Consider the following 13,719-nt stretch of genomic DNA (forward strand, 5'->3'; position numbering starts at 1 on the left):
ACAATTATATTTATTGTATATATTTACGTATTTATTTTTTTAAGACAGCAGCCACCCTGTTGTCAACGTGAAATTGGCCTGTCCCTGAGGAACTTCCATTTGAGTGGGCGGAACCATCAGGTTTTACTACATCTAGGCTATTATTGTTTCACTTATTGCCATCGATCGGCCGATCGATCAATTTCACCATTCAATATCAACTAGCATATTGCTATAGGTAAACTTAGTCTATGCTTTTTACATTGAACATTTCATGTTGTTACATCTTCGGGAATTGTACTCATAATTAGTGTAGTTTAATTGCGACGCATCGACTTAGATCTAGAACTTAGTAGCTAGTGAACCTAATACCTACTGCTAAACATCTGCCCACCTAGACCCTTCAGTGATCGATTTGTACAAGTAGCTTACGCCTAAGAGATATTAGACTATGGAGTTGTCAGTTGGATTACTATTACTCGCTCGTGAAATGTTCAGTTACGCTCATTTGCTTGGATTCTGATTCTGATCTATAACTTCAGTTGGCAATCACAGACTAAATAACTGGAATAACTTTGTGGAAGTCGTACACCTATGCGTATAATTAACTAGTAAATGGAAATAATTAACTAATTAAAACTGGCCGCAAACACCAACAAACCATCTAAAAAACCTCCAACGCGATATCGATACTAATAGATAGAATATATATTTGCACTTGGTGTAGTACAAATCAGAGATTGCAACGTCGCCACTGGCAGTTACATTTACAGTGATTTCAATATAAAGCTCCGATTCAGTAGATAACAATGGGTATAAAAAATGTCGCACATATGTTCGAGTGTTAGAAAGGACACTGGTGGTCTTACATAGCTACGGGGCTTAAAACTAATTTAATCTACACAGTAGTTTCGGCTAGCTAATCAAAACAGGTCCATGTTGTCGTTCATATAGCTTAACAGGTAGTACAAGTAAATAAAAAGACACACTGTAGGCAGGAGATAATTCAGCAGTAGGTTAACTATTATCCCGTCCCGTGCTTGCCGTTTTCGAACAGGCCTTTCTTGAAAAAAGACGACAGCTGGACGAGGGAGGCGCGTGTGAGGCCCGTTCCGCCGGGTCCGTCGTAGATTGGGCACTGCGGAATCTTCGAGCACACGACGAATAGGCGTCGTAAATAGAGCTCTAGAAGGCGGCGACGATGCTTCGCCACCGGCTCGCTGTTCGAGGCGAAGAGCTCTCTCCGCGGAAAGGGTAATGCAGATATCTGTTCGGAAATTGATTCATATATTAAGGGGTTATAACGTCTTAATTGGCAAACTTTTACCTTGGCACCGTAGCAGTGTTTCATGCACAGGTGCAGTTCCCTGAAGCGACTGTATCGACGCAGAATGTTTAACTTGCCATCGGGTAGAGCGATGCGAACCTCGTATTCGTAGTGCGTTTGCTTGCCGGCGCCCCGCATCACAAAACTCGGGATGGTAATGAAGTGTTCGCCTTCAGCTAAGGAAATATGTTATTATACAACTGAAATCATAAATTATATTTAACAAAATACGTACGAAACTCGCGCATAGATGGGCACGATCTTGTCATGCTGGGTGAATATATCTGCGAAGTGGACTCCTCCATGCTGGTGGGACTCATGACACTCGAACGCATAATAGAGCTGGCCAGTTCATATTGCCGTTCCATGCCGGAACGCTCGTCAGCACAACACTGGGCATGCGCCTCCAGATCCTGCACCGATTGCAGCATCTCCTGCTCCATTTGTATATAGCGTCGCTGCAGATCCTGCAGATCGGCAATGTGCTCATCCAACTGTGCCTTGTTCAAGTCCGTTTCTAGGTTCTTCATGATCAGTGCCTTCTGGGCAGCAATCTTGCGTCGCAGCGAATGCAGTGGACAATATGGACGAGCAATATCTGAGTGCCGTCCCAGCTCGCAGGACGAGCATGAACCGGTGTCCTCGTCGCTGGTGCGCACTCCATGCTTGTAATTGTTAAGGTGGCTATTCTGCAGGATGGCCTGATTACGACTGTCCAGGCAAACACCGCTGTCACTCATGACAGCCTGCGAACTGGGTGTGCAGCTGGGCGCGGATCCCGAACCACCAATGCCTACACTCCCACTACCACTGCCACTGCTGGGACCAGCGGTACAGGTTCGTGAAGTCTCCTCGCTGCTGCCGGAAAGGTCATCTTTCCGCGTGTCCTCGGCCTCATCCTCCGCATCGCAAGAACAATTGCTGAGCGGCGACTGCTGGCCTTCCGTAATTGTGGGCGATGAAACGAGTGATAAGTTGGACTGAGCGGTATGGAAGGTATCACAGGTTTCATACGTATCCGACTTGGACACATCGTCAGCCTCGTTAGTGCTCGTAGAGGTGGACATCGACTTGTTGCCCAGCTGCAGTTTCATATTCTGCTTCCTAGCGCGCATCGCCTGAGATTCGGCCTCGCTTTCGGCGCGTTCCAGACGCAGGCGCTCCAGCTGGGCCTGGATCTCCAGCATGGTCTCATCGACCTTAGCTATTTTTGTAGTGCTGGCATTGAGTATTCTTTCCTTTTCGGCTATTTGCTCGTCCAGTTTCCGGATTTCCTCATTCTTAAATCGATAGAATATAACTATTTATTCTCTATAATAAATAAATACACTTACATTTCTTCGCACAGTGTCCTTTATAAACTGCGCTGCAAACAAATCTAGGGAATCCGATACCTGCAACAGCAGTTCATCATTCAGAGGAGTGCCCTCTTCGATCTTCATTCCCATCTGCAATTGCACAAATATGATTGTTAGTCATTGTAATATATTTCTATCTACTTGTATTTAAAATGTAATCTAATCTAAGCAAAGAAATTCTAAACAAACAAACAAACCTCGTCCAGTTTGCCACAATCTTGCAGTTCCTGCAATTCTTTCGCTACATACTCAGAGAAATCTCGTTTCTTAGAGTCGAGCTGCGTCTGAAACGCTGAAATTTGTCTACACACAATGTCGATCTAAAACGAAAATGGAACGAACAGAAAAGCGTAAGGAACATAAGGCCAAAACAAGAAAAAGAATAAATATGAACAGGCAATAAACAAGCACAATAATCAATCCATCCATTTCGGGAACAATTAATGATGACATGCAAACAAAGGGATGGGATCAGAATGACGTACCTGAACCTTCTCATTGTTCTTTTCCCACAGGAGCATGTCCTTGCGGGCAATCAGCTCCTGCTCACGACAATTCAGCAACTGCAAGGTGTCCATCTCCTCCTGTTCGAGGCGAATGAGTTCTTCGGTCAGCTTGCGCACTTTGGTCTTGTATTGGTCGTGCATCTGGACGCGTTCCTAAAATATTACTCATATATTTAATATAAAGTTTATACATTTACTACAACAATCACTTACCACATTGAGCTGCTTAAGGGCATTCTCAATGGTATCAAGGATCTTTCTATTCTCGTCCTGCAATTCCGGATCGTCGCGCGACATTGGACGCTGGGGATAATACTGTCGCTCTGGACGCTTGTAGGGCGATGCTCCATCCTCATCCGAGTATATGCTGCAGGTGAGCAAATTCTCCTTGGACGAGGTGATCAGGGAAAGCCGAGACATGTCCAGCTGTGACCTACTCAAATCCTTTCTCAGTTTTGCAGCTTCGGCGGGATTGTTAAAACGGAAGATGTTCGTACGGCCCAGCAATATGATATCGCCCTGCGAGATTTGCTTGGGTTCGTCAATAAGATGGGCGTTCACCCAACACTGGGCCAAGGGCCAGGGATGCAGGGTGACCACACCACCCTTTAGGAAAATACTACAGTGTTGCGCCCGAATGCCATCGCCGGCCAACTCAATGTCCTGGGCTACGTCTGCATCCTCACTGCCAATTCGCGTCTCACCCTCCTTCAGACTGTACAGGGTCACTCCGGTGGTCACGTCGTTGTGGATGCCAATCAGATGCGGCATCTCTGAGTCCAGTACCACGCCCACACCCGACTTTCGCAGACCCAGACTCTTCTGCTCCTGCAAAATAGACTGGGCCACCTTCCATTTCTCCGTCCATTCCTCGGTGAGTACTTTCTCTTGCGCCTCCTTCTTTTGCAGATCGGCCAATACTTTGAGCGATGGCTGCAGGGAGTGCTAAAAGAATAAAATTCAAAATGTAATTGCAGGTTGGGATAATGTCGTGTGGTTGCTTCTTACAATATCGCCCGCCAGCATGGACTTGAGCTTATTGATCTCCTCCCTGAGCTCACGGATCAGCTTGACATTGGTGTCCTCGTTCACCGTCGGCTTGTTGATGATGTTCTTCGCCCGATTCGCGTACCGCAGCGTGCTGAGTGTTTCACTGTAGTTGCAATCGGCCGGTGAAAGAGCAGCAATCATAATGGTCTTGCTATTGCCACCCAAACTGTCCTTGAGCAGCCACGTGAGTATGGAGTCGCGATAGGGAATGTAGAGCACCCGCTTACTCGCCCCATTCGGTGTGGTGGCCAGTGCGGAGCTGCTGCTGTTGTGACCGCCACCCGTTTGCTCCGCCAAAGCCGAGATCACGCTACCCAGAGTCACGAGCGATTTGTTGATGTGAGCGCCCTCCTTCAGCCGCTGACCCGTTGCCCCCGTTGCATTGGCACGCTCACTGAAAGGAAGCATAAGAGGGGGATTATATTAAAAATAAATCACTGTACTGCACTGAATAAGTTTACATATATGTATTTTAATAACAAGCTTAGGTTTTCAGAACTGCTTTCCTATATATTAAAGAGTTTTTTCCTAGTGTGATTTTACTTTCTAGAGCAGTGCTTCATGCTCCGCTTGCGCCTACGCTTACGCACCTGCCTGCCAAATCGACCAAATGGATCTTCGAGACTGTCTCGCTTGGCATGTCATTCATGAAGACCGCCTGCACAAATGTGATCGTGAAGATGGCGTGACTGCGGCTGCTCGTATCGTTCATGTTGGTGCTGGCCGTGGTGCGTTGCGCATTTCCCCTTGCGATGCATTCCTGTGAATCAGTTTTGGGAATAAGTAATGAGTTCTCGAAGCACACAGAACACCCATCAACTCACCTGAATCTCATCGAAATCGGAGACGGCATGCTGTGACAGGTTTTCCACATAAGGACCCAGGCTGCGATGCTCGCGCACCCTTAGCCCATGCCCAGTGCTCTGTGCCGCCAGCAGATCCTTGACCCGCTCATTGTAGATCTCCAGATAGCTGGCATGCGTCCTGTAGCCGGTGCCCGACTCCTGGCCCACACGCATGCGGGCAAAGAGCTCCTCGCAGATGCGCGGTATCAGGCCGGGATTGTTTGGCGTGCCCATCATGGTGAAGGTCTTGCCAGAGCCAGTCTGTCCGTAGGCAAAAACACACGCATTGTATCCTACAAAAAAAGCAAGAATATAATTAGTTGGGAGAACGAATGAAAGGAAGGTGTTGCAGCTTATTAATAGCAACTTGACCGTGGATCATTACGTTTCTTGTGCTAAAGAACTATGAAAAGCGAATGTACGGCGCTTGCCACTCGAGCGCATCGTGCTACCCAAAGTTAATTGCCAGTCACGAAGGGTATGCTGCAATTGCTGAACCGCCCAGAAGTGAGGCAAGTCTTTCGTGACTGAGTAATGGGAATGCAGCGTCACCGGTGACACATAATAACATTTAGAGTGGAAACAAAAACAATCAAAGTTGAGCCATACATATAATATATTCGCCGAATATAGCAATTTCGGTTTAATAAGCAGGGCAAACAACTGCTCCCTAAGTTGAATTACGAGTTAGTTGTTCTTTGGTAAATATTGATATTTTCCATTCATTGACTGATTTTATAGCCGCACTTAAACTCTTATCGGTCTCAAGTGCCATTCAATGGCCAAGAATCGAATTATTTGCACAAAATCCCATACAGAAATGTTTCCATACAATGGATGACTCAAGAGATGACCTATCTAAAACTTTGACTAGCGCCAACTAATTGCGACATCATCGTTGGCGCCTAGCCAACAGCAATTATAGCCATCGGATCCAGTGCCTCCAGCTCGAATTACACCAAGTGGGTATGGAGATGGGCATGGGAATGGGTATGGGGCTGGAGATTGGAGGATGGGCGGCTCAAGCGTTTCAGCAGCTTGTTGGACAATCTCGATGGTCGACAGGTGTGAGATAAGATTTGCTTTAGCATTCGACGTCACTCGAGACCGCACAGGTGGTGCAACAACAATTACCAAGACAATGCTCAGAGCTAGAGAAAAATTATCCGTCGTTTAGTAAGCTACACAGCAAGAAAATAGAGAAGACTATGAAAAGATAAGCTAGTTGCACAAGTTTTAAGCGAAGGTTTTGTACTTTACATCATCATGTACATCAATCTAATTAATCAAATATCAAGCTGTTTTCTCTTCTGAATGAACTCAGGAATATATTTTAGAAACATTGAAATTTCTCTCTCTGCACTTGCACATTTCCGAAGAGTTTCCAACTCAAATCGCCAGTCAGTTGGACGCCACTGCAGTCTGTTTATGGCCGTTGGAGTGACTTGGCTTTATCTGCATAGCGAATGCATGTTGGCTGTTTGTCATTCCCACTGCCACTTTGCCACTCTTGGCTGCTCGTAATTTGATATTGAAAGCGTGCCAAAGCAACGCCGAGCAAAAGCAGCAGAAACAGCTGTTCCATTTCGCTTGGCATCTTGAGTTGTGGGCGAAAGTTTTGTTTGGCTTACTTTCTTGGCCAACTCCTGCAATCGAATCAAGCCCACTTCGCAGCTACGCGAAGCATTACGTACTCTAGATCTTTGAAATGGCAAGTGAGTAGCCTCGAAATGTATTAAACACAATTAACTTAACAAAATACAAATCGTGAGCTTTAATTATACCCCTTGAATTGCTCCAATCAATTATATATTGTATATAGTAATTGAGCAATAACTATTTATGCTATCTTACCAGAGGGTTAACTTAATACTTAATCGCAAATTGGCCAACGAAATACAAGTTTTTGGCAGTTTGAAAATTTCCCCGTGCTTCTCGAAACTCTGGAATCCTCTGGAGCGGCGGTCATCCATCCGGTAGCAGGAAATTCGCATGATTATTGCTAACTGCACCTACTTGCATACAAACTTAAATTCATTTGCAATTAGTCGCCAGCAGAGCGTTTCAGCCTGCAGTTTTTTTGGTATACACTCGTGCTCTTAATTTATATTTTTAGAGCCGCAATGTTGTTTACAAAGCAGAAAATTTGGGAAAAAAGGCGAGGGAACACCCAATATCAAAGCCAATAAGCAGACGCACAGGGAAAATGTAAACAAAACCGTGAGTGCAGGAAAACAGAATGAAGGAAACTCGCTCTCGCTAATGGAAAATGTGCACAGAAAATAAATCTATAGCTATGTACAACACTGAAAATTCGATATATGGGTTATATCTAAAGCTATAGTAAAAATATAATAATAACTCTTTAAATTTACTTATTTTAGACGATAATCTCACGCGATTTCTTCAGTCCCAACTATGGGCTCTTAAAAGTTCGTATTACTCGTTGTTTTTTGCAGTGCATAGTGTTGGAAATGGACTAAAAGCCAAAGCGTAGACCTATACTCGCTCAATTAGCCGGTTGTGTAATCGAATGGTGTGACCCCTGGGACCTTGGCTCACCTTCGTAGGCACAATCGACGACATCGTTGCCCAGATCGCTGTACACCTGCTCCTGGGTGGCAAAGTGCGGATCCTCCGCATCGAATGACCAGTAGGAGTAGTCGAAGGTGAAGTCGTGATGATTGTCCCGCCCGGCATCGCGAATGGACTGCAGACGTGGCTTCAGCAGGCGCGTCTTCTTGTTCTCCATCTCCATGATGAGCTGCGCATCCATGTCGATCTCGCTGCAATGGGAAGTGAAGATGACAGTTTTATTTATTACTTGTCGTACTTAATGGATCTCTGGCCGACAGACGTCGTGGCAGTCTATTGTGTTAAGTTTAGCCTACATATAATGGATTAGCATTTGCATACACCTCCGCACAAACCGCCCGCTTTGGAGCCCTTCGTGTTGGATTATAAATAGACCGAGCCGCTGGCTCATAAATATTCCTATTAACGATTTTTGCATGACCCCAAACAAATGGCGAAAATTCAGGGGGCGTTTCTCGGTTGAAGCGAATGGAAATGAAAATGGAAATAGACGGGAAATGGGGAAATGAACTAGCCCATGCAATCCAATTGACATGTTAGCCCTGTGATGAGACGACGCTCCACAGCTAGCTGGCTACAAATTATAAAAGAAAATCCGGTTTGTAGCGAATACAGAAATGAAGAAGAAACAACCAACGACTTGATTGCAACATCAAAAGGAAAAGCGGCGCAAATAAAAAAAAAACAGAGAGAGATGAAAAACTCGCGTCTGGGCATAGATAGAACATTCGTTTAAAGATGGAACCGAACCGGTTGACTGGAGTTCATAGGGGCACCCACACATCGAAATAGACTACAGCTGGAAAAATAACACACACGAAGGCGCCTCTGAGCAAACATAAGATGCCCGATAGCAGGCAATTCAAGGAAAAACGTGGATCTAGTATCTTACGAGATCCAAATAGACTTCTATTATAACTCTAGAAGATCACATGATTCATTTACTGACTGTATTCGTCACTATTACAAACCATTTATGGGAAGTTCGTGAGATTTGGGGAAACAACTAGTTATTAGTGTAGCTTGTTGTAATTTTGTGTATTCATTTATTTCCCCAATTGTTCTCTGTACCTTTGAGAGCTGTATAGTTCCCATGATTGTGCTGTTTAACTTTTACTCAAATGTTCTGTGTTTTTTTGCAGTGAAAAGAGTGTTTGTTCTGCGACTGCAAAGCTCTATGAATCCCATCTAGTGCCTTGTCCCATTTCGAGCGACAATTTTGGGTCATTCCCCCCATCTTCATCATGGGCTGCCACGATTACGCCGCTCCACTTTGCCATGCTGCTGCACTACTCAAGTCGACGCAGTGCTCATTGCGTTTGAGTGGCTTTAATTCGTTAATCTTCGGCCCGATGCGAGAGCATCATCCAGCCGGAGATTACGGGAAGCGAGAAAACTCCGGCAGGCAGCGGGAAGTTCTTTGCGGCATCTGATTCATTTCCCAATTAAACATTTATGCGGGACACCAGCGAATTTCGCCGCTGTGACTCATGAGCGATGGGATGTGGAACTTGCTCGGCCAGTTAGTTTCGTGCCAAAATCAAAAATGTTTATTTGGCTTGCTTTTTTCGGGTGCAGTGCCTATGAAGCACACTTATATACGTAATTATAGTAGATTTCTGCTTTTGTTTTCGCATGGAGGCTACTGCGAGCAGTCAGTCTTGCATGTCCACTGAGGAGCCGTGGAAATATGTGCTAAAAATGTCCGTCCGGAGGCCAAAGAAACTATGCAAAAATATTTACAGTGAATGCTGCCAAAGGAGAACGGTTTTCAAATCTAGGGAAGAACATATGTACATATGCACCATGCTAATTATGATTATTATTCAATGTGATCAATGACTACTAATCCAACTTGTATCAGTTTGCCTTATCGAGTGCTCCCTGTCACAGTGAGTAGCTGCTTTGCATAAGTTTGAGCCAAAACGATGATGTCACAACGCGGCAGGGAGTTAGCTCCACTTTTTGCCATTATAATTACAGCATTTGCCGCTGATGATGTTGTTTTATTTCATGCACAATTAACACACGGCAGCCGTAAACTCGCAGCGCACAAAGCTCGTTTTGTATGGGTTAATGTGATTTTTATATCGAACGCCAGAGATGAATGACATCATTACGGAATGTATCTTTCTTAGCGCACACATGTATCTTTCTTTGTGAGGCACTTCTGCCAACTTCTCGGTGCGTTTGTCTTTCTTTCGAACGCTTTTCTCGATTCGGTTTTATTCGCAAGTAACTGTGCCAAAAGCAATGACCGCTGCGCCAGAAAGCCAAGATAAAGACACAAAAAAAAAAACATAAAAAAACAAGCAGCAACAAAAATGGTTAACAATCGTAGACGAGGCTGGTCAAAATAAAAAGGTTTAATGCGGTTTTAAGTAGGCAGTCTAGTACTCTTTTTACATGTATTTCAAGTGGTTTTTTGTAACGAAATTTGTTTTTAGACACTTTTGTGCTTTTTGAGTGAAATGCGCAACCAAATTCCATACTTATTTTTAAGGGGCGTTTTATGGTTAAAACGCGATAGAAAGCTCAGCAAACAAACATTCTCCCATAATGATAATGATAAGTGAGGTCATAATAATAAGGCAAACCTATTTTTTGTTTTCTTGCCCCATTTCTTAGTCATATGCATATGAGATATTTTAAAAAATATAAATCAAAGCTGCTTTATGAGTAATAAAAGAGATTATCAGAACATATTCCACAGCCAACTCAATATTTCAGTTTTTAATTATGAATTAAAATGGTAGTTTTATTAAAGATATAAGCTCATATTTATAGAATGATATCCTTTCTTAACAGAAACACTATCTTAAATATTTAGCTGTGCTTTTTGTTTGTCCGTAAGTTTGACTACCCAATTTCTGTGTGGATGCTATGTGCAGTGTTGCTATTTCCTTGACCATGGCTGTGTCTATAAATAGGCGTAGGATATCTGGGCTTACCGGGAGTTGAAGGGTCGAACCCTCACGGCGACCTTGAGTGACGACATTTCGATGGTGGCGATGGGGGTGGCTACGCGGGATTCTTGTACTCCTTTATTTGTTTATTTGGGTGGTGGGTGGTGCGGATTTGGGGGGCGTTTTCAGCACGTACAGTAAACCGAAAGCAAAGAGATGGGAACCAAAAAAGAAGGAAAAAACTTGCAGCAGCAGGTTTTGTGCTTGTTTTTGTTGTTGTTCTCGCCTGACCACTTGCCACGTAATTTGATTTTTTTTGGGGATTGTCAGGGGGGAGGGGTGGTTTAAGAATTGGGGGGACAGCAGTGGAAACACAATTCACTCTGTTGCGTTTTTGCCCGACTTTAGCTCTTTCTGCTTTCCGTTCGCTCTGCTTTTCAGTTTGTTTTTCTCTTCGTCTTCTTGTACACCGTTATTTCGATTGCTAGCCTTCCGTTCGCAAAATCAGCGAACTTTGCGAACTTTTCGCGGCGCCACAAACAACTGCACATACTACCACTAGTGAAATTTAAATTAAATTGTGCGCAATTCGACATTAATTCACTTGCACAATTTTTCCAGCCATTTTTTTCGGCGGCTGCTCATCGCAACTCGCTGCGTTTTCGCGCTAACCATATGAGTCTGCCCATATATTCACTGGACACGGGTCATTAAGTGCAGCACGATGAAAATAAGCAAAATAGCGCGCTGTATGTACACTTTGTTACTTCGATTTGCGTTTATCTCTGTTTTTTAACGAACGCGACGCGATGTTGTGTTGTTGTTCATCGTTCGACTCGGTGTGACCGTTCGCCGAACAGTGCTAATAAACTGCGGAGTTACACACTCGCTTTATGGCAGTGCGGTCACACCATTTCTATGTAGTCAACATTCATAGAAATGGTTCATAGCTCGGATAGCGCAGACCCCAACCGATATGAATGTTTTCTAAATTCAAAAACTTGTTCTTATTGTTCAAATCATAGATTGTTCAAAAATTAGATCTATCATAAGAAACAGACCACCAATACTCAGCAATTAAAACTATTACCTTGTTTATGGACGCAATTTGTCATCATTTTAATTTTAAAGCTTACAAAATTGAGGTGCATTTCAAAAATACTAAGCCCGTGTTGATACGATAAAACGTTTACAAAGTGAGGCAATTAAAGCTATTTGTTAGTGCTGTTAAACAGCATTGAAGTAAATTATAGAATAGGTTTGCATTTTTCGATCACACTCATTCTCAGTTGACAACAATGTACACAGCATACAAACTAAGGCTCCTAATCTCTGCCAGACTGGCTGGGTCATACGTAGGTGCCGTTCCACCGCTGACACCACTCCAGCGCATACTCGTAGCCCAGGAAAGTGGCGGCGTTGAAGGGAACGGCCCGCGCCACCAGCATCCAGCTGCCGCGGAAGATGCTCCTCCAGCCGTAGGCTCTGTACTGCACCCGCACGCAGTGGAAGATGCCCCGGTACTTGTGGTTCTCGTCCGCCTGCATCAGCGTCTTGACCACGTCGAACGGAATGACACACACCCACGAGATGACTCCCGCCCAGGCGCCGGCCAGCGTGGTCACCAGCAGGTTCACACTGGATCCATCCGACTGACTGCGTCGCCGGCGCACAAAGTCCCGCCTGTCCATGTAGTCAACGCCCTGGCGATAGGCCAGCATATAGATTCCATAAGGCAGGACGTCGCTGTAGTAAACAAGGAACCATTGAAAGTGCCATGTGTTTTAGGAATCCGCTGAACTAACTCACCGGCACATCATGGGCAAAAGGCCGCGATAGAGCCCCGAGATTCCATCAGTCTTGAGTATCCTTTTGAACGTGCCAAAGGCGGTCCTTCTCTGGCCATAGAGATAGTCGCTGTAATCTGCGGAATTTCACATAAAATCCTCTATTTTGGGATTGAAAAATCAAGTAGAACCCACAAGTAGCTGTCTGCAGGCGAACCTTGATCAGCTCCATGGGGCAGGCGATGAAGGACTGCACGAATCCCGCCACAGAGCCCGCCAGGAACATGTTGTGGTACTCCAGCTGCTCCCGCTGGTAGTCACTGTGGCACACCTTCCTCAGCTGCCGCAGGTGGTTTCCATAGATGCCGAAGAGCAGCGAGTTGATCGCTCCCGTCGAGATGAACGGGAAGAACATGCCCCTGTAGAAGCCGTTGACCTTTGAGGCGATGCTGATTGATTAAACCCATCACCACCCACATATGCGCACTAGAGGATTGCGTCCAGTCGGAGTCGGGATTAAGAATATATAAATGCTGGCTTAAATTGTTTAAAAGTTTTGAATATGAATGTAGATTGGAAGATCTACATACAAGTGCATCTTTAACCAGATATTTTGCATAAAATTTGTATCTTTGAAACCAAGTTTCCAACTAGACGCAATCCTCCTTTCCAAGCTTACCCCATTATTCCTGCTGTAGATCTGCTGAATGGCTGTCACAACGGATGAATTTGAGGCCTGTTGCCAAACTTTGATGGTGTCGAGTGGGTGGGCCACCAGCACCCCGCAGGCACCTGAATATCAGAGTATCGGAATCAAGAATGCAGCATAAACTAATTAAAATTGTGGCCACAAAGTTAAACAACACATGTTGAACGGCCGCCGCCGACAGCCGCTTGCCAAGAATCCGATGGATCAGGGGCGCCGCACGTGAACTTGACCATGGCGCCCGTTTTCCGCCGGGACTGAGGCAGTTCCCCTCAACAAGTGGCCTATCGCCGTCGGCTGCTGCATTGCGTCATGCATGCCCAGAGTTGGCAAAATTGGGATGAATACCAGCTGGAGCTCCGCCACTCACCGCCAAAGCATCCGGCCACAAAGTCGCAGTAGTTCTCCCACTTCATGGATGCGGATCTCGGAGTGGATTTTCAGCGAGCGTTTGAAGTTTTCGAAAATTGATTTTTCTCGCGATTTTCCAACTGCACCTCACGACGGCAGCGAACCAACTGCAGTGCACAGCTTTTGTGGCTCGGCGGCAAAGCTCAGCGAATTCACCAGCTTTCCCAGGGAACAGAAGCTGATTGATACAAAATTTGAAAACCGAATGCTCACTTTTCAAAAAAGATTCTTTCTAACGAAAAAGTAACT

The 13,719-nt window shown here is 45.0% G+C and overlaps 2 protein-coding genes across 3 annotated transcripts; both read right to left on the reverse strand.

Annotated features, from left to right (window-relative positions):
* Positions 1-9: 9 nt before the first annotated feature.
* On the reverse strand, positions 10-10,658 carry LOC117142533 (kinesin-like protein Klp98A). 2 transcript variants are annotated; one of them, XM_033306579.1, is made up of 12 exons: positions 10,612-10,658; positions 7,628-7,851; positions 5,045-5,358; positions 4,811-4,980; positions 4,179-4,614; positions 3,384-4,115; positions 3,150-3,323; positions 2,862-2,984; positions 2,641-2,754; positions 1,542-2,586; positions 1,307-1,482; positions 10-1,246 (listed from the first exon to the last, which is right to left on the reverse strand). In XM_033306579.1, the coding sequence occupies exons 1-12, from the start codon at positions 10,656-10,658 to the stop codon at positions 1,004-1,006; spliced, it is 3,798 nt and encodes a 1,265-aa protein (XP_033162470.1). In that variant the 3' UTR covers positions 10-1,003. The 2 variants fall into 2 exon arrangements, with proteins under 2 accessions (XP_033162470.1, XP_033162471.1); XM_033306580.1 differs by lacking the exon at positions 2,862-2,984 and having other exon boundaries at positions 1,004-1,246.
* A 1,002-nt stretch (positions 10,659-11,660) lies between these two features.
* LOC117143447 (solute carrier family 25 member 45) lies at positions 11,661-13,562 on the reverse strand. The gene is made up of 5 exons (XM_033308154.1): positions 13,430-13,562; positions 13,033-13,145; positions 12,549-12,789; positions 12,376-12,490; positions 11,661-12,312 (listed from the first exon to the last, which is right to left on the reverse strand). The coding sequence occupies exons 1-5, from the start codon at positions 13,473-13,475 to the stop codon at positions 11,916-11,918; spliced, it is 912 nt and encodes a 303-aa protein (XP_033164045.1). The 5' UTR covers positions 13,476-13,562; the 3' UTR covers positions 11,661-11,915.
* Positions 13,563-13,719: the final 157 nt, after the last annotated feature.

This window comes from Drosophila mauritiana, chromosome 3R (assembly GCF_004382145.1).
Source record: "Drosophila mauritiana strain mau12 chromosome 3R, ASM438214v1, whole genome shotgun sequence".
In the NCBI taxonomy this organism is placed as follows: domain Eukaryota; kingdom Metazoa; phylum Arthropoda; class Insecta; order Diptera; family Drosophilidae; genus Drosophila; species Drosophila mauritiana.